This window comes from Peromyscus eremicus, chromosome 10 (genome assembly GCF_949786415.1).
Source record: "Peromyscus eremicus chromosome 10, PerEre_H2_v1, whole genome shotgun sequence".
NCBI lineage: Eukaryota > Metazoa > Chordata > Mammalia > Rodentia > Cricetidae > Peromyscus > Peromyscus eremicus.
Window position 1 is genome coordinate 32,592,519 of NC_081426.1, and position 27,298 is coordinate 32,619,816.

General features: G+C 47.2%; 1 protein-coding gene across 3 annotated transcripts; it reads right to left on the reverse strand.

Moving 5' to 3' along the window:
- Nucleotides 1-3,235: 3,235 nt before the first annotated feature.
- On the reverse strand, nt 3,236-27,230 carry Zbtb49 (zinc finger and BTB domain containing 49). Of its 3 annotated transcripts, XM_059275794.1 has the most exons (8): nt 27,130-27,230; nt 21,786-21,952; nt 18,521-19,605; nt 15,699-15,745; nt 8,447-8,520; nt 6,326-6,408; nt 6,068-6,229; nt 3,236-4,230 (listed from the first exon to the last, which is right to left on the reverse strand). In XM_059275794.1, exons 2-8 carry the CDS (start codon nt 21,935-21,937, stop codon nt 3,554-3,556), a joined length of 2,280 nt encoding a protein of 759 aa, XP_059131777.1. In that variant the 5' UTR covers nt 21,938-21,952; nt 27,130-27,230; the 3' UTR covers nt 3,236-3,553. The 3 variants fall into 3 exon arrangements, with proteins under 3 accessions (XP_059131777.1, XP_059131778.1, XP_059131779.1); XM_059275795.1 differs by lacking the exons at nt 15,699-15,745; nt 21,786-21,952; nt 27,130-27,230 and having other exon boundaries at nt 18,521-18,812; XM_059275796.1 differs by lacking the exons at nt 8,447-8,520; nt 21,786-21,952; nt 27,130-27,230 and having other exon boundaries at nt 18,521-18,812.
- Nucleotides 27,231-27,298: the final 68 nt, after the last annotated feature.

Below are 27,298 nucleotides of genomic sequence, written 5' to 3' on the forward strand. Positions count from 1 at the left end.
GGACCTTGTGCAAGGTCAGACTGCGTGTGTGTGTGTGGAGTATCCTCCTGGGAGCATGCCCTGGCCAAGTAAGTACTGAACATCTGAAGTCCCAAACACTGCTAGGAACATTTCCCAGTCTGAGTCATCCCCAAGGGAATCCTCCAGTGTGGATACTAGACCCAGAGTTGTGGACAACACCCAATAAGCTTGAAAAATAACCAAGCATGTGACTTCCTTCTTGGGGCGGGGGCAGGACTGCTGTCTCCCCACAGGCTTGCAGGAGGGCTTGAGGAGGCTAAGGTGAGCAAATGTGCTTTGCTATGTGGAGAGAACAGCAAGGATGCTACAGCTCCCAGGCCCCAGTAGCCTTAGGCCTTAGCACTTTGACTTGAGGCCCGGCCATGCTTCTGAGGGGATGCTGCTGCCATCTGCTGGCTGAATGGAAACCTGCACAAAGCGGCCAGGGCAGAGGTAGTAGGTGAGTACCAGCTGTCACAGACAGACATCATCAAGCTGACAGGACACTGGACCAAGGAATTCATTACACAGACATTCAGAACGCTGGCGCCAACAGACTTTTTTAGGTTGTTTTTCATAGTTTTTTTTCCAGCTTCATTTACACATCATAAAACTTACACATGGCAAGTATTACAATGAGTGATTTCTAAAATAAAATTTTAATTTTGCAAGGGTGGCAAAGAGGATTGTATAGGGAACCCCAAGTGTCTTGCCCCTGGCTGTGCTTCCACAGATGTTTATGACAGGGGTCGACATCAGTGACAAATTATGACAGGCTAAGGTCACTGTGTGATCACTTGGGAAAATGTCTAAATGCATTTGTATCGGAGGCAAGTATCTGGAAGAAGGTGATCCCATGCATGAGAACAGTGCTATGGTGCTGGGGTGTTGGAGCAGCTCATAAGTACAGGGAGTTGCAGAGGGTCTCACCAAGTAAATCCTAGCTACTGTTCTTTCATCGGACCTTTTTGTTATCTGTATGTGTGCAAGTGAATGCAGTGCCTGTGGAGGGCAGAGAGTGTATTGGATACCCCAAGGGCTAGAGTTACATCAGGTGATTTTGAGCATCCCAATGCAGAACTGAACTGAACTGGGGTCCTCTGTAAGAGCAGCAAGCACTCATATAACTCGAGTTCTGAGAAGTCCGGATAAGAGGTCTTGGGCAAAAAGACCTGTAATCTGTAGTTGTGTTATCTAGAGAGTGGGCAAGGAAGAGGAGGGGAGAATCCAGGGCCTGGGCTCTGGGACACTTGATGATGGGATGTGGGTTGGAGTCAGCAAGGATGGATTCTGAGACTGAGCCACTCGCCAGAGAAAGGAGTAGCCCTAGGAAGAAAGGTGGACATGCTGCTCAGGTCTACACAAGCTGGGGATTGAGAATCCATTTGTGAGTTGCAATGGAGAGGTCACTGGTGACCTGAGGAAAAAACATTTCATGGAGTAATGGGACAAAGATCTAAATGACCAGGGCTCAAGAGAAAACCAGAGGATCAATCTAGGTGGCCATATTCCAATTTAAAAAAAAAAAAAAAAGCAGCTTTCTAAGTAAGTACTGAGCGTCTGAAGCACTGCTCAGAACATTCTCTAGGCTTACATCCCTGCAAGGAAACCAAAGGCCCGCACCAGTGACTCACCACATCCTGAGTGATGATGCGGGGAGATGTGGGCAGGGAGCTGCAGCTGAACTGAGTATGGTCAACAGGTGTAGACACAGTGGGAGTTGGAAGTTCCTGTTTGCTTCTGTGTTCTCAGAACCATAACGAGCAAGGACAGAGGTGTGATGGAGGGATAGGCCCAAGAGCCCAAGGAGCTGGAGGAGGGTGCCAGGAAGGACAGTACATGATGGCTGTGAGATGGACAAGGGCTCAGTGGAAGTGTTGTCTAGAAACCAAAGGACCACTTCTCATAGCTGGGTACACAGAGGGCAGAGATGGATTGTCCCATCTGTGTGATGGATGGCCTGCTGAGGGAGTTGTGACATGAGGACTGTGGCATGTAGCCTGTAAGAGGGATCTGTAAGGATGAGATGAGGGATTACAGGACAATATGACCCATGGAGGCCAAGAGCTACTGGAATGAGAAGCTATCAAGGCAGTGGGAGATGGGGGGGAGGGGGAAGGATGTAAGGGGCTGACATTCACCAGCAACCATCACACTCCATCCAAGTTGAACCAAGACACACATTTTATTCAAAGCACCCACACTTAGGTATGCCCGTGGACAGGGTGCTCAACACTCATAAAGCTCTGGTTCTGTCTGCTGAGCCACCCTTGGGGAACCATGGTGTAGTGAGTGGCTAGGAAACCGGGAGGGGAACCTGATGTCACTCATGGCTGACAGTTCTCTGGGCCTGGCTATTCGCTGTGGAATCCTCCTATCCTTGCCAGGTTCTCTCTGCAGGTACACTGCTTTTCTGAGTTAGAGTTGCTAGAGGGTGCTCTCAAAGACTCCAACAGGTAATCCACTGCGTGCTACATGGCAGCCGTCCCCATGTTTGCTTGGACATCCCAGAGACAGTACCGTGGACATGTCATCAGTCCCTCAGGCCTGCGGGACGGAGTAAACTCGTGCCTAAGGAGCCCCATTAATGCTGGAAGCTGACGGGGACTTGCATGTGGGGACTAGACTTCAGGCCTGTAAAGGGCTCATCTCACTCTGAAACAAGCCAGCCAAGAGAAGACCCTGGTGGCCAAGAGTCGGCTATGACCTACCCAGAAGTGGCTGCCAGGAGCTGGGATGTTCAGAGGACTCTGAGGCCCCCACCCCAGGCTGGTGACATGACGGGACTCACGGTTTAGTATTTAAGTCTTACATTTAAGCCAATGACTTGGCTTAATATAGCCATGTCCGTGATATTTATGTCATTTCTGGGTGGTGCTGAGACTCAAACCCAGGGTCTTCTGCATTGATATGTATTTTTATAGTACTAAGGTCTTCAGATTAATAAAAACGCTTGAGAACTGGGCATGGTAACACATGCCTTTAATTCCAGCACTTGAGAGGCAGACACAAGTGGATCTCTGTGAGTTCTCTTTGGTTTACTTAGACAGTTTGAGGTTAGTCAGGAATACATAGTGAAACCCTGCATTAAAAAAACAGAGTAAAGTCCTGGGAAAAATTACAAAATATAAAACAGTATATAGAAAAGGAAGTTCATTTATTCAAATTATATTACAAGTTCATTATACAAATAGAATCTGTATAAATATTTAAAAATATAAGATGCTAAAAATTTCTCTTATAAAAATGTAAAAATAAAATCTGTATTTTTATGTATACATATGATATCTAACAGGACGAAAATGTACAGTAGCTGATGTAAGGTGCACTGCCACACTGATGTACATCAGCTGGTCCCATACCCTAGGGCCCAGGCTGCTGTAGAGACTTCCCCAAACCATCTGCCCCTGGGACCAGCAGGGGGCTAGCAACTCCTGGGCCCATCCATGGAGCGCCCAGCAGCCCCTGGGAGGGAAACCATCTAACCGTTCTCCAGAGCTGCAGGAGGCTGTCCTGGGCAGGGTGCCTCTCTCCAGTCTTAGGAGACGGCACATCACTGCTCTAGCTCATGTTCATTCTGCAGGGTCTTCATTGCCAGCCCCCAGAGGGTCATACTAGAGAAAAACTGTCCCTCAGAGTTCCTGTAAGTCACTGAAGACGCACGGCTGCCCAGCGGCTCGGTGCAGTGGTTGTCCAGCGTGGCCAAGGAAGAGCGGGTCACAGCCATGCCATCAGCCTGTGACTGCTCAGCACCTGCTGAGGCGTCGACATCTGAGTAAGCATAGGCATGGGGCTGGTTCTGCAGCTCCTGGGGCTTGGCCAGCTTGGCAGGATCCAGGCCCAGTTTGTCTTGGTCACTCATGCTAGGAGGGTGGAGCATGGAGCGTAACTTACAGTAGGAGCCAGTGCAGTGACCATCGAATGCTGCCACAGAACTCTCCACTGGGTGCCCAGGGAGTTTGACAGATACAGGCATCAGTGTGACAGACACGTCCTGGGAGAAGGAGTCGGAGCTCTGAGACCTCTCCAGGTCAGAGGTCTCGATGGCCTGGCTCAGCTCCCCCAGCACAGCTGGGCTCCTGGCATCGGCTCGGCCGTGCATCTTCTTGTGCCGACGCAGCACCGCGGAGCGCGTAAAGCACTTGCTGCAGATCTCACAGCTGTAAGGCTTTTCCCCGGTGTGAGTGCGGACGTGCCTGCGCAGGTCTCCTGAGCCCCCAAAGCACTTCCCTGAGGAGAGAACGGGGGACTTTAGAAATGGAAGCATGATCTCAGGGTGGTCCATGGCACCCTCACTTTGGATGAGGTCCCTTGCAGCTGGAGACTCAGCACAAGTCGTCCAGGATCTCTCTCAGTGCTAGCCAGCGGCTGCTCCCTCATCTGCGGAAACCCAGCTCTCCTCAGCAGTGCTACTTCTGTGCTATGTCGCTGTCATTTGAGCCTGCAGTGTCCCTTAATGCCACCAACTGATGATGCTGTTCGGGAGGATGTGGAGCTTTTGGAGATGGGGCCCAGCTGGGGAAGGTGAGTCATTAGGGCTGGACCTTTGAAGGAGACCTTCAGCCCACACTATCTCTCCTCCCTGGTTTCCGTCAGGAACAGTGGTGGTGGCAGCCCGTGGGAGTGACTGTTACCACAGCAGTGCAATGTGGCCAGCCTAGGAGCATCCCTTTCCTGATGTCTGTGCAGTCAGCGCGTACCAAAGATGTGCGCACACTTGTCCTTCAGCCTGTCTCCCGTGAGAAGCGGGAACTCAGCAGGTAACTGCAAAGGCTCTAAAGTGTCGAGAACTCCCTCAAGGGAAACATCCTCACGCACACTGGACATACTCAGAACTTCGCACTGTACTGAATGCCTTTGATTTCAGCTACCTAGGCCTCGTTAAGCAACAAGTGCATGTGGGGTAGGGTGTAAGGAAGAATGCCTTTGAACAATCAAACTAGGTCGGACTCTCCAAGCAAGAAAACTCTGACTTCCATGTGAACCCGAACCAGCACCCACTAACAGCTCACTGCCTGTGAGCCACCCCCATGTCTTACCCAGGTTCAGAATTTTCACATTAATGTTATGTCAGGCATCGTCACAGTTTTATGTGTTGTCCTGGTAATGTGTTTGTGGTAGTCGATGGTTGGCAGTTTCCTGGCTCCTCCTTTACTACTGTGTGTCCTAGCAGCTTCTGCTCCCTGCCATCTCTGGCCATAATGTAGACGCTTTGCCTCTATTGCACCATTAAGGTAACTCTCCCTGGAATGACTGGGAGGCTGGCACCACCATCCGTAGCGTCCCTAGTATGTATAAACTAGTCACATGGAGTTACTATGAAGAGGAGTGAAACCTGACTTCAGTTAGCAGGACAGTGGCGTTCACCAGATCTGTCAAAATAGAGAAGGGAAAGAAATCCTGGCTGCATTCCCAAGGTTCTGTGCTGCCAGCTGCCAGCTGCAGTCCCAGGCCTCAGCAGACCCCAATCCAGGTGTGCGCTAAGCACCTCCTACACTGCTCGGAACAGAGCACTGTCAATTCCAGTCACCTGCTCATCACAGCTCCGTCAGCACTGTCAAGCCGACACACAGAACGGGTACATGGCACACGCAGTCCTCAAGTGCCTTGGGGGTGCACGACTCTCGATTCTGCGCAGTGGTCGCAAACTACGGATACCAAGCTCTTGGTCTTCATCTGTGTGGCAAGGCACCTGAGACAGAAAGCTACCTGCTCTCCACTTCCATCAATGCCCTCGCTGAGGCCTGGACAGGCCCTTCGCTTTCTAATCTGTGACTCCAAGAAGCATGCCCTTTGCTCCCAAAGTGTGCTCCGTCACTCCACCCCTTCCCACTGGGACTGCCAGCTCTTGGTGGTGGGGCTTTGAATTTGGAGCATTAAAGTCAGTTCCTGATACCTCAAAGACACAGTGTCTGGTGTGTGGTGTCATTCCTGTGAGGAGGCAAAGGAAGGGCCGCTTTCCCTCAGTCTCTGAGAAAACAGTGGCTTAGGGCGGTCAACAGCAGAGTGGGCAACTCGGCCTTGCAGAGGAGGGGTGAGCTTGCCAGCTGGCCAGTGTCAGACTCACCACAGGCAGGGCAGCTGTAGGGCCGCTCACCCGTGTGCCGCACACGGTGCTTCACCAGCTTCCTCTGCATGTTGAAGGACTTCCCACACTCATCACAGGTGAACACCTTGTCGGCTGTGTGCGTCTTCTTGTGCTCCTTCAAGTTGCTGAAATTGCTGAACCCTAGACAGACACAGCAGGGGTTAGGCTGACAGGCAGGAACCTGGAGCAGTGACCCTGAGAACATAGGGAGAACAACACTCGCTCACTCAGCAATACCTCGGCCGCATGTGTCACACAGGTGTGGCTTCTCTCCAGAGTGAATGATGATGTGGCGCTGGACATCACCAGAGGCCGCAAACCTGCAATGAAGTGCAAAGTCCTATCAGGAGACTGGCGACACTGATGAGACCCTGATAACTGGGACCATTCAGAGGAGAGAGACTCCTCCACCTGCTGGGTGTGGCCTGCTTGGTGTGTAAAACCATTTCTAGTGATGCCAGTGTTTTGATTTAAAGGCACTTCCTGCTTGCATCCTCACACTCTTCCCAGTTTCCAACAGTACAAGACCAGAAGGCCAACCAGAGAGACAGTCACAGTTCACTTTCTCTTACCTTATGTATGTACACTGCAGCATGCACGTGGAGGTCAGAGACAACTTGGGGGGGTGAGGGGAGAGTTAGTTCTTCTACCATATGGCTCCCAGAAACTAACTCGGGTCACCAGGCTTGGCTGCAAGCACCTTTACTCTCTGAGCCATCTCACTGGCCAGTCTCACAGGTCAGAGGAACATGAAGCCCTGTGGTGCTCACATCCTGCCGGGATTACTGCACTTGTGAGAAACACTCCATGTGGTGTGCCAGCCCAGGGCTCACTCTGGAGAGCACAGGGTGACTCTGCACAGTCTTGGCAATGAAGCCAGCTCTGCTGAACCTAGTGTGAAATACAGTCAGTCTGGCCCTCCTTCACCCATCCTAGAAAACGAGCTCGCTCACCTCTAGCCCACACTGGAGACCCACACACATCCATCCTAAGACAGAGGAACAGAGCTGGGGACAGAGAAGGGACTAGTGTTCAGGGAGCAGCTATGTTCGGTGTCTGACAATGGTGCCTTCCATACATGTCTCCACACGACAGGAGGCCCTGTCACCCCACCTTCAGGATGGGAAACACAGTGAGTGCAGAGATGCTCATGAGCTTGGGCAGGCAACAAGGACCTCTCACCCATGATGTGGAGAGCTACACTCCTTCCTGGCTGCCCCCTGTGAGGGCGGGTAGGTTGTTCTAAGGAAGGTGAGCCACAGAAAAGATCTTACATGGAATTGCCAAGATCCTAATTTTCAACACTGCAAAATACACTCAGGAGCCCATGGGAAGTGGCAGCATGTGAGGCAGTTCTGTCTGGGCTGCTGGGCACCTGCCATGACCAGAGAATACCACCCAGAACTCGGCTTTATGTTCAGGTAGCTCCAACAGAGGGAGCTGTGGTCGGCACGGCAGTCTTTGCTTTGTTCCATTTTCCAAGGCAGAGGCAGGCATGCTCCCCAAACCCACTGAGGCTTGATTTCCCTCTGCTACGCTCCTAGAATTTTTAACCTTCCAGCCACTGCAAGGAGGACCTGTGAAGGGCAGAGAATCTGAGCTCCTGACGTTTGTGTTCCCCTCACAGCACTGAGCAGATGGTGGGAGCAAGGGCTGCTGGGTGACTGAGTAACTACACGATGGAATCCAGGCCCGGAGCAATGGGGATGCCTACGGCTTCCAAGGCTGCTGGTGGAGGCTGCAGTTCCAGCACAGTGGCAGGATGGTGGAGGAAGATGCTCCGGGACTGTTACCGAGCAGGCGGATGGGGGGCTGAGGCTGTGGCCCGTGCACACAGGAGGGATGGACAAGCCCCTCGCTTACCCAGGCCCTGTGAAGGAATCACTGCACAGGTGTCAACCCACCAACATGGGCTGATTCCCTGTTGCCATGCCAACACTCAGTTTTCAGGTCAAAGCTCACCTGCCAGGGCTGAGCGTCACTGATTCTGTCCCGAAGCCAGCAGCCTGGCTTGATAACACAGCTTAGGTACTCTCTGTTGCCTTATCTCTGGATGTCTAGTCACTCAGGCTGCAGGCACTGTTCCCCTGACTAGACAGTCTCCTCCTTGGGGATGTTTGTAGAATGAACATTTTGACGTAAACTAATCTGTTTCCTATAAAGCCGACTTCCTTCCTGGGGCCCCAACCTAGATTTTCCTACTCTCCATGAACTTTTCTTCTTCTCTCATGTGCCGCAGAGTGAATGTACTTGTGCTCTGCCATGGTTGTGTGAGCCTTGGTGGCCAGTGACGCGACACTGCAAAGACTTGGGCCACCCACAGTCCCTCACATGTGGCACCTCAAGCCCAGCACTGACCTCTTTCCACAGATTTCACAGATGTATGGCTTCTCCCCAGAGTGCCGGCGTAAGTGAGTCTGGAGGTTGCCTGCCTACAAGAGGACAAGAAACACACCAATAATGAAGAACCGAAGAGTCACAGAAGTTCAAAGGGAACTGACAGATTTAGCTGATCCCACCACATCCAGTAAAGGGCAGACAGGAAGCTGTGTATAAAGTGAAGGGCAGCACCCCACACACAAGGAGCCCGCTGTGGCCTCACACTGGTGTCCACTCTGTGATGCCTCCTTTGTAAAAGGCTGGGCTACCCTGGGGAGGAATTTGGATTCCCAGGCCTAATTTTAAGCAGACCTTGATACAGTTAATTTGGAGCACCCACATGCAGGGTCATATGGAGAATTAAGCACTTGTGGGGCTTATTTCAGTGCTCATGACTTCTTTCTAAAACGAACTAATTTGTTCAAAAGAGCAAAAGATGTTCCAGAAAGTGTGTCCTCTGGCAGGAAGGTTGGCTCTGCCTGGCCAGCTTTTCATTTTCACCTCTGTGCGCGAATGCATCTCAGGAGAAGCAGGGCAGCACTGCAGGATCTTTGCATCCCTACCTTGTGAAGCTAGCGGGGTTTTGCACCTAGACTTCCATACACTCAATCAGTATGAAATCAGAAATTACCTAAAACAGTGAAAGCAGAGCTGCAAATGCTTCCCATGTTACAAATGCCCCCTGGAAATATTCCAAATTAGGGCTGAGAGGCAAAGCCTTCCCTCACTACACCTGAACAGCTCAAGCTGTTAGTGTCCTCCTGCCAAAAAAGCCCAAAGTGACAAACAAAGATGCCTAGGGGCCACACTGCAGTGCACACAGAGTCCGAAGGGAGAATAAGCAACAGTTAGCTGACAGACTCACTCTACCTCTGCAAGCTGCCTTCAACAAAATGCGAAGACAGTTTGGGTTATAGCCATCTGTGCGTCAAAGCTCACGGATACGGAAAGATGCTGTCTGTGGAACCTGATTGGGGAAGCCTGAGTTAGGCACTACATTCAAGGCTATGATCAACACAGCTGAGGGAAAACTGCAACTTTCAATAACCAGAGGGATCTTGGCAGAACGCTGGTAAACAACCTGCTTTATAGTGACGATTAATAACAAGACCATAGCGAATGCCAACAGCAAAATCCACATGATGAAATTCTAACTAGGTTTTTATAACCACTGGCAATTGGTATTCTCTTTTCTAACTAAAAAACTGAGATTTTGGTGATCAGAACAGTTGCCCAGGGCCATGGTTCGGCTGGTTAGTACTGGTCATGTGGGGTGCAAGTCTTCTCTGCTTTTGCAAATCACAAGAAACTGACATGTCCTGAACAGTCAACAAGACAGCCACGCTGCCACCTGGGATACCTGTCCTTAGAGAGCTGGATCTCAAATACTAATTGCTTTAGTCAGCAACACCCACATTTCAGAAAACCAATGCCATACACCCACACAACAATCTGAATGGTACCACCTGCTCTACTGCCAGACAGAATCCTCTGTACACTCAAGGTACAGTAAATATACATTGTGATGAAACACCGTTGGAGCCATTTATAGCAAGGATATCATTCCCCCACTCCTAGCAGTATTACTTATTTCAAAGCAAATGTAACCCAATGCTCTTCCAATGTACAGTATGACAAGCAGTAGTTGATGAATGTGGTAATATAGGCCTGTGATTCCAGCACTCAGAAGACTACCATGAGTTTGAGGTAAACCAGGGATACTACCAAGTACCAGGGCAGTCAGGACTACATAGGGAGACTGTCTCAAAAAGCCAAAGTAAAACAAACAACAAAAGAAAGCAACAGCAACAAAAACCTTAATGTGTCTTTACCATTTCACATGGAAATACGTAATGAAAATCAGTATCTTTCCCACACACAGTAGCACATACCAGGGTGACAAACCATACAAACGGATAAAATAGAATGCTTTCCACAAAAACCCCACAACCAAGCTGTAGTGCATGTAGGCAATCTGTACAGATGAGCCAGGAGTCCTGGCCCTGCTGTTTTGGGCATCAATCCATACCTTCTACTTTTAGTAGACTGTAGCCACGCTATGGTATCTGAAGTACACAGAGCAGGTCTTAAAAACATCTGCAGTTGTGTTTGCAGAAACTGTGCCAAGCAGTGATGATAATGCTATGAACAGAGATCAGAGCTCTGCTCCGAGGCTGCACACAGTGCTGAACTCAAGGCTTATAGAGCTGTACTGCATTTCACAGAGTCAGCTGATGAGGCCTTGGGTCAGACTGGGAGAGCTAATTCACCGGGGTTTTGATGTTGTTCTTCGTTTCCTGAGACCTGGTCTCACTACGTAGCCCTGGCTAGCTTGGAATTCACTATGTAGACCAGGCTATCCTTAAACTCACAGAGATATGCCTACCTCTGCCTCCTGAGTGCTGAGATCAAAGGCATGCATGATCACGTTTGGCCTAATTCAGGTTTATCTGCTGATTTCAAAGCCTGTGCTAATAAAACTCTGCTGAAGATATTAGCAAAAAAGAATCTTGTTTCCAGTAACTTTTAAGTTAAGATAATGATCCAACCAGAAAAAAGAAGTAAAATCTGGTCCTATGAGGTGGCTCAGCAGCTAAAGGCACTTGCCTCCAAGCCTGATGTACTGAATTTAATCCCCAGGACCCACATTCATGGTGCAAGGAGAGAACTGACTCCTGAGAGCTGTCTTCTGACCTCCATACATACACTGTGCTACAAGTGCTCCCAGTACATAAATACATAAATTACTTGTAAAAGTACCATCTGAGTTGAATCACTCTTACAATAAACTTTCTGATGTGGACTCAAACCTCAGTATTCACTCATAAAGAAACTTGGCCTCCCTTTCCTGTAGATGGCAGCTGAGTAAGAAGGGGGGCCTCCCAATCTCAAAGTCAGAAGGCATCACAGACATTAGTCATCTAGTTGAGTTCCAAGTTTTTAGGATTTCAGAGAATAGTAAAATTTAAGACCCTAAGGATAAACACACACTTCCCCTGTTAATGTTATGAAATGATGTGACTAGATCCACCGAAGCCTGGCAATCAATCACCTGAGGGCCAGGTTAGCACTTGGGGACATGGTCAAGGTGTCCTTGCTTCTTGCACTTTCACCAAGGATGAGGTGTGTGGTTGCCCTGCTGTTAGCTCAGCACCCAGGACCCTGCCTCTGAACTTCCCCAGGGGGCTTCCTTGGTGTACTGCATGCAACAAGGAAAACCACCCTCTAGACAGCCCTACCAGAAAACATGGTCTCTCCCCCAAGACTGCCCTCTGCCTCTCAGAATGTGGTACCAGCTGACCAAAGCCTCTCTTCCTGCCTCCCTGGAGAGAAAGGACAGCTCTGCTCTTCTCCAAAGACAGCTGACTCACCAGCTTTCCCTTTCCCCCACTGTTCTGGATGTACTGGTGTCCTTGTGCACCACAAAGGAAGCACAGTACACAGACACGGCCATACTGTAAGAAAATATGATGCTATAAACAGCTGAGTGCATCACCACCACAACCCAAGATGATGCTGGCTGACGTGCCACAGTGCCAGCCACCTCATTAGGAAAGCTGTGGTTAAGTGCAGACAGACTAACTCTTCTAGACAGCCAATCCTTAGGAAACAGGATTGGAGATTCTTACTGGCAAATGTTTTTGTACTTTCAAATTCTCCAAAGAAAAGGCCCTTAGGAACGTAGCACTACAGCACACTCTGGCAGACCAGGAGGGGCATTCCAATCCACTGTGACCACCACTGCTTATGGGCAGAAGTTTCTGTTTATGGGCCAGCTGCATGCTACCTGATGGCAGCTTGGACCCCAGAGTTGGCGGGGTAAGTGTGACTCTCCTGGGTACCTCTGCCATGTTGAAAAGCAAAGTCAGCAGCCAGGGCTGCCTCTTCAATCTCAGCCACAAAGCTTAGCAGTTTAAAATCTCTCCTGGTCAGGGAAGGATTATAGATTCATAATAAGACAGATTCAGATGGAATAAAACCCTAACCAGTTTACAATATGTGTAAAAATGTACATAGGCTTGGAAGAGAAAGGAAAAGGAGGATAAACAGTTATATAAGGGAATAGATAGTTTTAAAAAATGAAGTCTTTAAAGAGACAGTAAAAGTAATATAAAAATAAGCCATGTAAAGATGGAAATCACACAGAGTCTAGATTATATTGTCTTTGGGATTTTTAACTGCAGAAACACATTTGATTGTAAAGGCTGCTGAGTTAAGCCAATATGTATATTTTAAAGGTATCTTGACTTCAAAATTTATGTCTAAGGATACATTGCTTTGGAAAAGAGGTTCTGCTTTTGTTTCCACAGAAGATGAGAACTTATGGATTGCTTCCAAGTTAGTACGGTTTGATCAAGGAAGATCCCGAGAGGTCTCCAGATGTTCCAACATCCAGAACAGCTTCAAGGCAACTGGCTGGAACAATGCAGCCTCACAGACTACTCCAGTCAGGACTTGACCATAATTCTTAATTTTCTCAGGATCCCCATAAGATTGCCAGTACCCCCAACCAGCAGGAAGTAGTATGGGAAGCTATGCTCAAATTCCCAAAATTTGTTATAAATGTTTATTTTTATTTAAAGGGGGTTGATTATAAATACAATCTTTTTCTAAAAAAAGAAAAGGGGATAATATAGATATGATAGGATAAAAGGGCAGATTATTGAATCTACTTTTAAAGAGCAACAACTTGTTTAAAATGTTTTACATTGCTATGGATTTTAGTTTATTGATACAAATTTAAAGTTAATTTTGTTATACTATATGTATATTTCTACTCTTGTTTAAGGTATTATATTTGTACAGCTCATTTGAAAATGTAATATATAATTAAGAAATATTGATTAATAGTCATCTATAATCACAAACTTATAGTCACGTTAGTTAAGTTTTCTAGGTATACACAGATATATTTCAATTAGGTAGGTGATCTTCAAACACTTCAAAGACCTACAGAATATGGCATTTAAAACGTTTTAATACATCCTGGTGGAAGTGGTGCATGCCTTTAATGCCAGCTCGGGAGGCAGAGCCAGGCGGATCTCTGTGAGTTTTAAGCCAGACTGGTCTACAGAGTGAGATCCAGGACAGGCATCAAAACAACACAGAGAAACCCTGTCTCTAAAAAACAAACAAACAAACAAACAAAAAAGTTTTAATAACATACATTTCTTTTTTTATGATAATGAGACATGTCTGCTCCTGGCAGCACCAATCTACTTCAGAGAAGATGATGGGCATTGAAGAAACTCCTTATGGAGTTTACTTTCTTTGTGTCAAAAGTTAGCCATTGGGCAAGAAAATGCCCTTGCCTCAACTGCTGACAGTATGCTGTCCAAAATGGACAAGCAGGACACAAAAGAAAGGACTGCTGATCCTTGCCAAGACAAGGTAGGAAAGCTCTTTAGAAAATCCTGTTTCACAGATGAGTCTGTCAGATATGCTAGGCCTGTGGGCCAAGGATAGATGCCCCAACGTTGCAGAGAAACTTGCAGGGCCGGTCAGACTGCTAGCTGTCTCTGTCATTCTAGATTTTTGGAAGTTGCTTACAATGCTCTTCCTGTTTACTTAGGTAATATTATATCCTTCTGAGGTCTTTGATGTAGTTGAAGACTAAATAGTTTTAATTATAATTTTCCTTGATTATGATAAAAGATAAATTAGATATGAAACCTTAGACTCACAAATATAGGATAGATAAAATATTTTCTTTAATTTTGCCAAATACAAATAGACTAGATATTGTAACTAATTCTTACTTAATAACTGTTTGTTATATATAGTCATCCTACTATATTAAAGCTAAAACCTTCCTTTTTGATTAGATAGAAAAGGAAATGCTGGGACATGTCTTTCTGTATGCTGTAAATATATGTTGTTCCCACTGGTTAATAAATAAGCTGATTTGGCCTATGGCAAGGCAGCTTAGATACAGGCAGGAAATCTGAGAGAGAAAAGAAGGAGAAAGGCGGAGTCTGGGGAGACGCTGGGAGCTGCTGCCAGGAGAAGCAAGATGTAAAAGTACCAGTAAGCCACGAAGCCACATGGCAATGCACAGATTAATACAAATGGGTTATGATCTAAGAGCTAGCTAGCAAGAAGCCTGAGCCATAGGCCATCCAGTTTGTAAATAATATAAACCTCTGAGTGTTTACTTGGGACCAAGTGGCTGCAGGATGTGGGAGGGAGAGATTCGTCCTGACCACAGGGCCAGGCAGGACCAGAGAAACCCTCTGGCTACAACACTCTAGTTATTCCCAGATGAATGTATAGCAGAAATGGGGGGTAGAGTGTCATCTCCTAGGTATCTCCATGCAACAGCACCCTGTCCTCCACCCCCAGAGTCCTAGCTGTCTCCAAGGCTCATCCAAAGGCAGTCAAGTGCTACCCTTAGGTTGCTCCAAATGCCATGCCTATTGGGTGGGCATGACTGCTCTTTTCTCTGTCTGCACTCACTGTTTCCATGGATTGTGGGGCTTCTTTCCCAATCCTTGCCATCACGGTCTCTAGCTCTATGATAGGACCAGCCCAAAGCAATTTCCTGCCTGAGCAAAATGTTACACAGCACCACTATGGAGCTACTGCACTGAGTAGGACAGCAATGCTGGCTGTCCCCCTGCACAGTCCTACTCTGGAAGTCTGGGACCCTGAACGTGACCATGAACAGAGGGACACTCTATTTCAGAGGGAATGGCAGCTGCTTAGAGCCAGGCTATGATACTGGACACTTTATGTAGAGGTGTTTGAGTCTGAGCCCAACACAGTACTTGCCACAGCAAGGCACAATAAATGTGAGACAACTCCACCATGTCCAAATGCCATTCCTGGAGGTCAGATCAAAGGCTGCAGTCAAAGTAGGGAATGAAAATGCCTTGGTCTATTCTTGTCCAATATCCTGCCTACAGTCACAGTGAGAGTGACTATTGGTCTTGGACCTAACCCAGCATGCAGTGCGGCTCCAGGGAAGCTCGGTGTGGACCGCTGGGAACTTCAAGAGACACCAGGTCAGGACCCATCCTCAGTGCAGAAAAGGAAAAGAGGCTTTGATGGCTCTCACTCGCAACAGCAGACCTTCTAATGTGCTAGAAATGCGTGTTCTGACCCAGCCCTAAGTCTTGTGCAACTACCACCACAGGTTTCTCTTCCACGGACAAAAGTGAGTCTCACTGGTAATAAAATAAGCAATGGAGTTTAGGCTTCCAATTATCAACATTAAAAAGAGTATTCCCACCTGAGAGAAGTGTTTCCCACAAATGTTACATTCAAAAGGTTTCTCACCTAAAACAAAGCAAAACACAACAATTTGTCGTCAGTACAAGAATTTTCACATTCATTTTTGTTAAAATATTTGATCCCCTGCGTCTTTCCTTTCCAAGCTGCCCATTCCATTCTTCTGTGTTTTGTTTTGGAACAAAGTCTCCCTCTGCAGCCCAGGCTGACCTGAAACTCTCAACAATTCCTGCTTCAGCCTCCTGAATGCTGGAATAGCATATGAGAGGCACCACACCAGCCCATGACATTCTTTATCCCCAAAGTGGGCACAGGGCATCTCTACCTCCAAATACTTATCTCTTACCCCAAGACTCTCTGGAAAGATGATAAAATCAAATCTATTTACCTTCATCTAAAAGTCAAACTGTTCTCCAAATACAAACCTATGGTGAAATAAAAAGACCGCCTAGTTTTTCTTCAGCACAAAACCAAATGGGACATTTCTCTATTTGACCTCTGACTCCAAACAGAGTGGACAGTCCCTTCATACCATGGGGGCTGTGGACACTGGGGCCCAAAGGGTGAGGCACAGGTAGGCTGAGGAGCAGCCCTCTGCACTGGCTCCCTGCCTCAGCTGAGACTGGGCCTTCACAGCACAGAGAGGTGTGGTCTGCTGTCCTCTTCCCTGAGCACAGTAACTGAAGCACTGCAGTCTGGGACAGAATAGACTGGAGCCGCATCTGTTCTGCACGGAGGTCTGCTGGAAGGTGTACTTTAAGGTGCTGGCTTTAGTCTGCATGGGCCTTTGAACCCCCAAGAAACGCCACTTCCCCACTCCCCTCAATTCAAGTGGTTACATTAAGATGCTCTTAAAAGTAACACCACTGTTCTTCTACATACAGGGCCTGTGGCCTTGGCAATACCAGCTTGCAGCTTTCTGGGTTTGCACTAAGCTAGTCTTCAGCCCTGGATGACTGTCACCATGTAAGCCTGTGTTTTGCCTTCTTTCTGTAATTACTGGGGTAACAGATAATGTTAAGTTCAGCCCCCAAAAGAGAGATGAGTTGTTTTTGTTTTTTAAAAAAGATAACTCATGGGTCATAAAAGACCAAGGTTTTAACAATCATACTCCAATAGGTCTTGGGAGCTCTTTTCACTGTTAAAAATTGAGGCTTTACAGAGCTTTTGGTCCTATGGGCTGTGGCTATCAACATACACACATCAGAAATAAAACAGAAGGCATTCTGAAGACAGAGAAACACAAGTTTCACTGGCTACCAGTAGGACATCATCACACACCACGTGGCCTTCGGCAGCTTCCACAGCACACCTCAAGGAAGGAAGTAGCATCTGCACCATTCTGAAACAGCTCTGGCCTCATAGATCCCTGGCATCCGGGTCACGCTCTGCTACCATCTCAATGCAGCACTTATGTCCGAGGAAGTGTCTCTGTCCTATGACCATCTGTCACTCACAGATGTTCTCCAGAATTAGCAATTTAATTTTTCTCCTTAAAGCTATAACAGTTAAGTTTCTAAAAGAAAAATGAAATAAAACCGATAGTATTCCTCAGGCTGTAGAAAATTAAGCTAACAAAATGACTTAAGTCAAGTTGTTTTCATAGCAAGACTGAGTGAGGGTTGTCTTTACCTGGTCTCATTTTGAACCACTAGTAGTGAAATAATGACGGTCTTTACATTTGAATACACTGACATCTATAAAGGACTTTTACAAATAGTGAAGGTGTCTCCACTGATGCATTGAGGTGGAAATCACCTGAGCAAACCAGAAGTCTGAAGTGCCAAGAGAAGAGCATGCCAAGGAAGACAGCCGGCAGCATGCCAACAGGGCAATCTGGAAGCATGCTGTTGTGTGTCACTGCTCATGGCTATGCCTTATTTTGGGGGTTGGGGGGAGGTGGTTGGAGATAGGGTCGCACTCTGTAGCTCTAGCTTTCCTGGAACTATGTAGACCAGGCTGACAAACTCACAATAGATCTGCCTGCCTCTGCCTCCTGAGTGCTGGGATTAAAGGTGTGCACCATTACACTCAGCTCATGGTTATAATACCTTAACTGTTACTAATTCATGATGCACTAATAATTCTATCACAGTTAACCAGGGGAGAGCGAGGTACAAGTATTGCACAGTGTATTATACAGATGTGTATCATATAATAACTTTAGAAATTTTTTGGGAAGGCAATGCTATGAATTGAGATAATAAACCATTAGAAGTTCAATGTCTAAGGTGGAAGAATTTTCATCTGAAAATATCAGATGCAGAGTGGGGCTGGTGGGGGACACAGCTCAGTGGTAGAGCAGTTGTCCAGCATATGCAAGGTCAATCCTTGTACCACTAAAACAAAAACAAACAAACAAACAAAATCAAATTGTTAAAGTTGATTCTTATTTAACTTTTTTTTATCCTAACTTTTCAAATTAACATTACTTCTGAGAGAAGTTTAAGAATGATTCAGTACAATTTGTTACAGTTCACTATCAGTCTACATTCCACTGAGAAAATAAGCAGAACACCCTAGAGACAACTAAACACCGTGTGTCTGTGTTAGTTAGAAATATGAGTGCGTCAGAGCACCTGACTGTTGAGCTAGACAGTCGGAACTGCTCATGAAAGGATGCCATCTCTTCACAGCAGCTTCACGACACCTGCACAGAACATACGCACAGATCACCAAGAAGCCAGCGGAGGGCAGCTAGCCCCGGAGCCTCGTTACAGACATCAGTGGCTCCACTGAGGAGTCAAGTGTCTTACAGACAAGGCCAGCAGGGGGTGGGGCAGTGCTGCTTCCTTCTCCGTACCTGGGCTCAGGGCAGTGTACCTGTATGGGACCGTTTGTGCAGCTCCAGATTGCTCGGGTGTTTAAAAGGCTTCCCACACAATTCACATGCGTACTGCTTCTGGGACTGGAGGCCCTGGGACGGGTCTTCCCATGTGGCCGGGGCTCCCGGAACCTCCACCTCGTGGCTGCTCTCTGGACCCAGTTCTTCCCTCCCCTTGTCTTCAGGAGTTGGGCTTCTGGCTCTCTCGGCCCCATCTTCCTTAGCAGCAGATTCCTCCCTCCTGACCAACCTAGTATCTGGTTCGGGATGTGAAGTGCGCTCAGCCGACTGCTGTGATTTGAGAAAGTTCAGTTTCTTCAGGTGCATGGCCTTCTTCAGCCTCATCTGCTTGGCGGGTGGCTGAGAAAGGGGGTCTGCCTCCGAGTCCATGCCAGAGTTCCTGAGGGGTGGAGCCAGGAAGGTGGAAGGCAATTGCTCTGAAGACTCCAGGACACCTGCACGGCCCTCCACGGAAGGCTGTGAGTCCGCTGCAGCATCATCTGTGGAGGCCCCGAGAGTGAGTGGCTGTTCTGTGGCAGGCGCCCGGCTGGGGCAGGCCGTTTGCTTGTAGTACTGCTTGCTGTACAAAGTTCTGAGTTTGTAATAGTAGTTGGGCTGCTTGCAGGGCAGCCCTGGGCAGCTGCCACCTGCAGCATCCGGGGCTGGTTTGGAGACTTCTCCTGTGGGACCACTGAAACCTGCTGATGGAGCATGAGGACTCAGTTCAGGCAGAACTTTGGCAGGCGGGCCTTCCGCAGGGCACTCCTGCAGGGAGTGGGGAGGGCAGTGCTCACTTACCGCACAGGGGCCATCCAGAGTCACACTCTGCAGGGAGAAGGCACCAGCACAGGACAAGCCTGGCAGCTGTGCTGCAGAGGCCGACTTCAGAAACGTGTGGCACAGATTCAGAACATTCTGTACTTGCAAACACTGCGCTGTGTCCAGCATCACTTGAATGTTGTCCTGATTGAGGTCAAGGTGCGACGTGTACATGAAGTCCAGGATCTGCCCTATGCCGCTCACATTTTTAACATCCAGGTGAAAAACGTCATTCTTCTGGCTGGAAGAATTCTGAAAAAGGCTCCTGACAAAAGAAAGAAGGTTAGTTATTTTCACATTCTGTTAACATTTTCTTTTAAAGTTCATACATATACAAAATATCTATGAATGCTAAGATGTTGTCACAGTATTTTTGGAGACAGGGTTTCTCTGTGTAGACCAGGCTAGTCTTGAACTCAGAGACCTGCCTGCCTCTACCTCCTGAGTACTGGTATTAGAGGTGTGTACCACCACCACCTGGCTATCACAAGTTTAATGTTTTTATTTTTAAAGTTATTTCACTTTTATTCCTTTTTTTAGTTTTTTGGGTTAGTGTGTATGTTCAAGTGTATATATATATATATGTGTATGCACATGTGGAGGCCAGAGGTCAACCTTGGATGCTGTTCCTCAGGCACCATCACTCTGTTTTAAGAGAATGTAGTCTCTAACTGGCCCAGATCTTGCAAAGAAGGCTATGCTGGCTGCCCAGTGAACCCCAGGGATTCACCTGTCTCTGTCTCCCCAGCTCTGAAATTATAAGAATGCATCACCATGCCTGGATTTTTCATGTGGGTTCTGGGATCAAATTCAGGTCCTCATGCAAACACTCTATGGAACATGATCTACACTGCTTGAAGTATAATTAACCACATGCACCAATTAGACAGAGTACAGCAAAAAAAAAAAAAAGGACATTATGTATTTCCGTGTTTTATATGTTTAGTCTGACACAATACATTCCACACTATATAACAACAAATAAGCATTTATACACCTATATGCACTTCTAAAGATAAAGATAAAGGTAAAGGTAATAACCAACCCTCAGTAGGTACTCACTATGTAACCTATAATTTGGCTGCTAAGGTATTTTGTTTTGGTTAGGTTTTTGCTTTGTTGAAACAGGTTCTTACTATGTAGACTTAGCTGGCTGGAGACTTGCCATGTAGACTAGGCTGGCCTAGAACTCACAGAGACTCACCTGTCTCTACTTCCCCAGTGCTTGGTGTGCCACCATGCCCTTCTGGCTGCTAATTTTTGCAGAGACTCAATGGTCCATAAACCAACAGAAAGAAATGCACCTTGACTTAGAGAAGAAAAAGGCCTATGAGGCCTGGGCTCCTTGTTCCAGTTGGGTAGAGTGCATAGGGGAGGGAATGGTGTGGAACACAACTTCAGAAGATGACTCGGGTAAACTGTCTCACAAACCCACTGCAGACACTTTGTCCAGAGTCACCTGTTTCCCCAACAGTCTTTGCTTTTTATGCTAGCTACAACAACCAACATAGGACACCTGCAAGAGCTAAGTGTCCTGGAAGACAGAGAAACCCAGGACAGCAGAGCCCAAGGGTCTGGGACTCCCTACCTTCCTGAACGGAGTCCAGTCCTTACAGTGCACACAAGAGTCAAGGCTTAATGCCATGACGCAGGGTTATCAGGGCAAGAGGAGGTCCCTTTCCAAACACTGCTGACCCAAGCAGGTGAATGTGCACAAAAGAGGAGCATGGTGTCTAAAGAGACTTGCTAACCAGAATTCACTTCTAAAGAACAGGTAATTGTACGAAGGTTAGTGACATGAAACACAACTGCTTGGTGTTAGTCAGTATATATAAGTAAATCACACAAGTCCAAAATAATGGCAGGGATAACTATGTTGAAGCTGAACTAAGGATTTTCTTACAACGTTGAAATGAGAGACAAAAACTGAACCGCTTTAATATAGGAAGGAAGGGAGGTAGATAGGTAGGAAGGGATCCACGAAGGGGGAAAAGCATGCAGAACACTTTCCCTCTGCTGATTTCTTTCTCTTTCTCCAGACAGAATCATCCTTATGAGCCCGGGCTGGGCTGGAACTCTCTATCCTCTTGCTATGGCCTCCATGGGCTGGGACAGCAGATGTGCACAAGACAGACAGCATTCTCCACTCTAATTTCTTATTGCAGCAAAATTCCTACTGCAGATTCAATTCCTCAATCATTTTATTCAGAAAAAGTGAAAAAAAAAAAAGAGCAAATACTGAAATTAATTCTTTTCAGTCATCCCCAATATCCTCTAGAGTCTCTTTTCCTTTCAGGTTACTCTAAACACAAAGTGATAGTATTTAAAGAAATAAGAAAACCCATAAATTCTTATTTTGTTTAAACTCCAAAGAGAAAGACAGAAAAATCCCCGAGAAAAGTGAACTGTGGCCATAGTACTTTGGACACAGTGTGAGGTACTCACCTGAAGTACTGGCTGAAGGCTGCCAGCACGCTCTTGTGTGCTTTGAAGCAGACTCCCCTCACCACCAGCATGCAGTCACAAAGCAGGCCTTGGATCCGCTGCTCTCGCAGCTGCTGGAGGAGGTGGCAGCTGTGAATAGCAACAGGGTCCATACTAGACCAGGAGACCTACAGCAGAGAATGCAGGTGAGAGCCTCTCAAGAACACCATTGGGACAAAAGGGACCCCAAAAGCACAAACTGCTCTTGGCTTTCATTGTGGCGCATCAAAGTCACAGCTTAAAACACACACCTACCCACTGGACTGCAGCATCTAGCTCAGAGCTGTTCAGCCCACCTCTCTGCAATATGGAAATGTCTCCTCTTACTGATCCATTATGGAAGCCATTAGCTATGTGAAACCCAAAGCACCTGAGTCTGCTAACCTAGAAGGCGGCTGTGATAAGAGTGTATGCATTTCTTTTATGACCAACTACGAATATGCCAAATTAAAAATAAAAAATACACATACACAAACAAGCATAAAGGGAAAAAAAGCCAACCAGCTAAGATCAAACCCATACTTATTAAACACTTTGTGATAATTAATCTTGACCTTCATCTTGATGGGACTGAGAATCCTGGAGATGCACCCCTGTTGGTGTCTGAGGGCACTTCCAGAAAGGCTTAAATGAGCAGGGAAGACCCATCCTGAATGTGCGTGACACCATCCTATAGGCTGGGGTCCCAGGCTGAATAAAAGAGAGAAAGCAGTCAAGCAGTAGCATGCATCTGCCTGCTCCCTGGCTGCAGAGGTAATGTGACCAACTGCTTCTTGCTCCTACCACCAAGCCTTCCCTCCATGACAGACTGCATCCTCAGACTATGACAAAATAAACCCTTCCTTAAGTTGCTAGTGTCGGCTATTTTGTTATAGCAACAATACACACCTATACATAGGTCAGTGAATTCAATGATCAAGAAAATCAGAAACCTATCTGGGGAGGTAAGACACAAGTTAAAATAACTACCATCACCAGACAGAGAGCAAAGCAGTATCACAGAGCACCACATGCACTTAGATGTGCCTCTGTGCCTCTCACAGATATAGAGGAAGCAAGAGAATGGGATATGCAGGTTACTGGGGTCTGTGACCAGCTGGTGTGGGGACCTCCCGGGCAGGAACTTGCCGGGCTTCAGAGTATGGCTGCATAGTAGATGGCATACTAGAGAGGCAGAGGACAGATGACACTGAGCTTCATGCCTTATGACAACTGACTCTGATTGGGAAGGAGACAGAAAATCTGGTCATTCCCCATCTGCCTACTGAGTGACTACTGTGTACTATATTCTAGAGCAGTAACAGTGAGTAGAGCACACCAGGTGTCCTGGAAGCTTCGGTTTTAGTGAGGGCAGTGCACAGCTAATGGAACAATTACGGCTAGACATGGGGGCATGCAGCTGAAATCAGGTGCAGCCTCTGGCATCCAAACACAGGGGGAGGAACAGGAGGACACTGAGGATCCAAATGGCAACTGGTGCACTAAACTGTAGAGAACAAAATGGCCTTGTGCCCACAGTTAAGCACTGGAGAAGCCAGGAAGGTTAAACACACAGCTTACCTCTTCAATGGAATGAGGTGCTTAGTTGTTTTCCTGGAATTCTAGGAGGAAATGTAGTTTACAACCTAGTAACCTGTTGCTACCTGTTGAACCAGGCCCTGACCATATCTTCCAGAATTTATGTTTTACTTATCCCAGACCCTTTCCCCTTAAAACTTTGAGCATTATTTCTAGGCCATAAAACTCATCCTTGTGAGAGATGTCATTTGTACAACAGCCTAAGTGACTTCTATGACTCTTAGGGCCAGGCCAGTCCTGACACCTACAGGCATTATGTTTACCTCAGTCAATCTCCCTAGACCCTAAATCTTGGGCACTATCTCTGAGTTACTCTCTGTATCCATCTTTGTAAAAGAAGCCAGATGTACTTTGTAAAGAATTTCAATGTGCCAGTTGGTGGTGGCGCATGCCTTTAATCCCAGCACTCAAGAGACAGAGGCAGGCAGATCTCTGTGAGTTCAAGGGAAACCCCATCTCAAAATATATATATATATATATATATATATATATATATATATATATATATATATATATATATATATATATTTAAAAAAAAAGAATCTCAATATAAACATGCCTTAAATTAGTTGTGCACTTGGGACTGAGTTAATTGTTATCAGAAAACTTTTTTTCCCCAAAAATTGTGCTGTACTTAAATACAGTTAAAGTAAAATGATCTGGGTCAGACTCTAGAAGTCCTGACCCAGGACTGGCTACAAAAACCAGGCTGCTCCGAGCTTTGTTCTTCCCTCACCCTTGGTATGGAATAATCTTTCTGTACACTGTGAAGACGTGTCTTTGCCAAGGTGTCTTCTGATTAGTTTAATAAAGAGCTGAATGCCAATAGCCAGGCAGGAAGAGTTTAGGCGGGACTTCAGAGAGCTCTGGGAAGAAGAAAGGTGTAGAACAAGCAGGACATGCAAGAGGAGAGGTAAAAGTCACGAACCACGTGACAGCACGTAGATTAAATAGAAATGGGTTAATTTAAGTTATAACAGCTAATTAGAAACAAGCCTAAGCTAAGGCCAAGCTTGTAGATGTAATCAACCGTCTTATTAAATAAGAAACACAGAACCAATGCAAAGAAGAAAGCCAAGAGGTCAGAGCTAAGAGCTAAAACCTTACCCTTCCTCCTGCGGTGGTCCTACCTCTCCGAAAGAGAGCTACTTCCTGTGTTAAAGTCTTTGTATGGACTTTCGGTTCTGCCTTCTCATTGGTTGTAAACCCAACCACATGACCGCCTCGTCACTGCCTGTCTGTACAGACCTCCAGGTCTTCTATGGTTGGTATTGAGATTAAAGGCGTGTGTCTCCAATGCTGGCTGTATCCCTGAACACACAGAGATCTACCTAGCTCTGCCTACCAAGTGCTGGGATTAAAGGTGTGCACCACCACCGCCCAGCTTTCCTATGGCTTGCTAATAGCTCTGACCCCCGGGCAACTTTATTTATTAACATATAAATAACATTTTAGTACAAAATAAAATATCACCATACAAGCTTTCATAATTAATTGTCTGCGCCAGTTTTTTTGGTTGTGTGTGTGTGTGTGTGTGTGTGTGTGTGCGCGCTTGCAGCCCAAATAAAAAAATCTGTCTACACGCCCTGATTGTTTTTCCCTGCCTGCTATAAAGCCTGCAGAGACCCTAACTAAGCACCAAAGAAGCCATGGGTTTCTTTCAGATTTAGGGCAAAAACACTGAAGACAAAGTCACACCCACAAAGCCAAACTCAAGAGCTTCTTTTAACAGTACCCCTGAGCCTTGAGGTAGTTTGGACATGAAATCTTTCCCAATGATAATAAAGTTAAGGCTTAGTACTTGGTGCAGCAGAGTTCAGATGTGAGGCAGGTGGATATGAGAGTATAAATCTCCTCAATAGGTTGATCCACTGATAAGTTCACAGCAGAATGGACTATTGGGAGGAGCAACCTAGCCGGCAGAAGCAATGGTCTTTGTGAGGTAAAGACCTGGCCCAACTCTGCTTCACTGGTCACCGTAGCTCTGACACCTGTAAGTGTCTGGGGCTTTATAGGTGCTCAGCGTGTAGTTTGGGGATGGAGTGACCGCATGAAACTAGAGGATTGTAGGGTTCCTTCTAATTCAGCAAGCTAAAATCTAAATCAAGAATATGACAGTAGAAAGATCAATGCATCAAACAATAAAAATACGGGGGGGGGGCAGGAGGCAAGGAGAAACAGAACAAAAAAGCCTGGATGATGTGAATGAAGAGGGGCTTCTCAAGGGAAAAGGAGCCTTAATGGAATTTAACCTAGAGATTCCCACAGCAAAGGCCCTTCTGCTTAGTGAGGTGATTCTGCCAAGTAGTTAACACCAGCAGATGATTTGTGGAACATTTTCTGTGGGGCTGTTTATATCAAGAAGAGGTCTTCAGGAGTTGCTACTTATGGTGCTTATCTTTATTTCTTTTTATGTATGTGCAGATATGCGTGCATGTTTTGTGTATACATGGGTGCATATGTGTGGAGGCCAGAAGCCAACCTGAGGCATTGTTCCTCAGGGGCTGTCTACTTTCATTTTTTTTAAAGATTTATTCATTTACTTTATGAATGAGTGCTCAATCTGCATGTACATCTTTATGCCAGAAGAGAGCATCAGATCCCACTAGAGATGGCTGTGAGCCACCATGTGGTTGCTGGGAATTGAGCTCAGGACCTCTAGAAGAGCAGCCTGTGCTCTTAACTAATGAGTCATCTCTCCAGCCCCCACTTTCGTTTTTGAGACATGGTCTCTTACTCAGAAGAGAGGTTCACTGATCCCAGGGACCCACCTATTTCCACCTCCCCAATACTGGGATTATAGGTGCATGTCACCAAAATGGCCTCTTTATGTATTCCATCGCATTCTCCAGATCCTCAGAACTTGATTACCTGTAGAGATCAGACCTTCAATAAGGCAAGTGGGTTAAAAAGAGCCCATTAAGATGAGCCCTGTTCCAATCTGAAAGATGTCCTTACATAAGCAGATGTGAGTACAAGCAGAAATGCTAGTGGTGTAGTGGCACAGAGGAAAGATCATGCGAGGCTACAGCAAGAGGGTGACCACCTGTACGCCAGGCCGGTCCTCTACAGCAAGCAGACTTGATGACACCACATCCATGACCCTCCATCCTCCATAACTGTGAGAACGTAAATCTCTCCCACCTGAACCACCTCAGCTGTTGTATCCTGCTATGGCAGCCACAATAAACAGAGGGAAACCTCCCTGTCACCGACAAATGCCCACCGGAGGGTTGTTTCTCAGAATACTGTTCATAGCCTGTCTGACTTTCATTCACTCATTTAAGCAACAAACAGAGACCACTATCGTATACCAGATGCTGTCTTAGGGGCTGAGAACAGCTACTGTTTAGTGAGCGCTCACTCAACTGCAGATACCGGCTCAGCACCTGACCTGCACCGACTCATTAGTCCTACAAGGTCCCCGAGGAGCAGGCGCTGCAGTAATAGCACTCTGCAGATGGGACGCCAAGGCCCCGTGGTGAAGGAGGCGGCGCGCGGCTATGAGGCCAGGTCATACGCGCCTCTCCTCTCTTGGGGCGACGCAGGCACTAAGAGCCGCGCAGACCGCAGCAAGGGTGACAGCAAGAAGGAGGCCCGGCTCCCAAGTCCGAGCCTAGCTTTGTGCTCGGCCAGGCGCGCCACACCGCGCTGTCAGCAGGCCCGCGCGCATCCCAACCGCGCTGACCCGCAGCCCGCGCGAGGCCAGAGTCCCGGGTCGCCTTACCACTGGAGGCCGCTCCCGCCCGGCCGCCTTCTCGTCACTCGTCCCTGTCAGACCCTCGGCGTCAACTGCAAGACGGCAACCACCACGGAACCATTCCGACAACGCCCCCTCTGCAGCTCATCGGCGGCTTCCGGCGCCGTCACTTCCGCCCGGGGCGTGGCCGCGACGC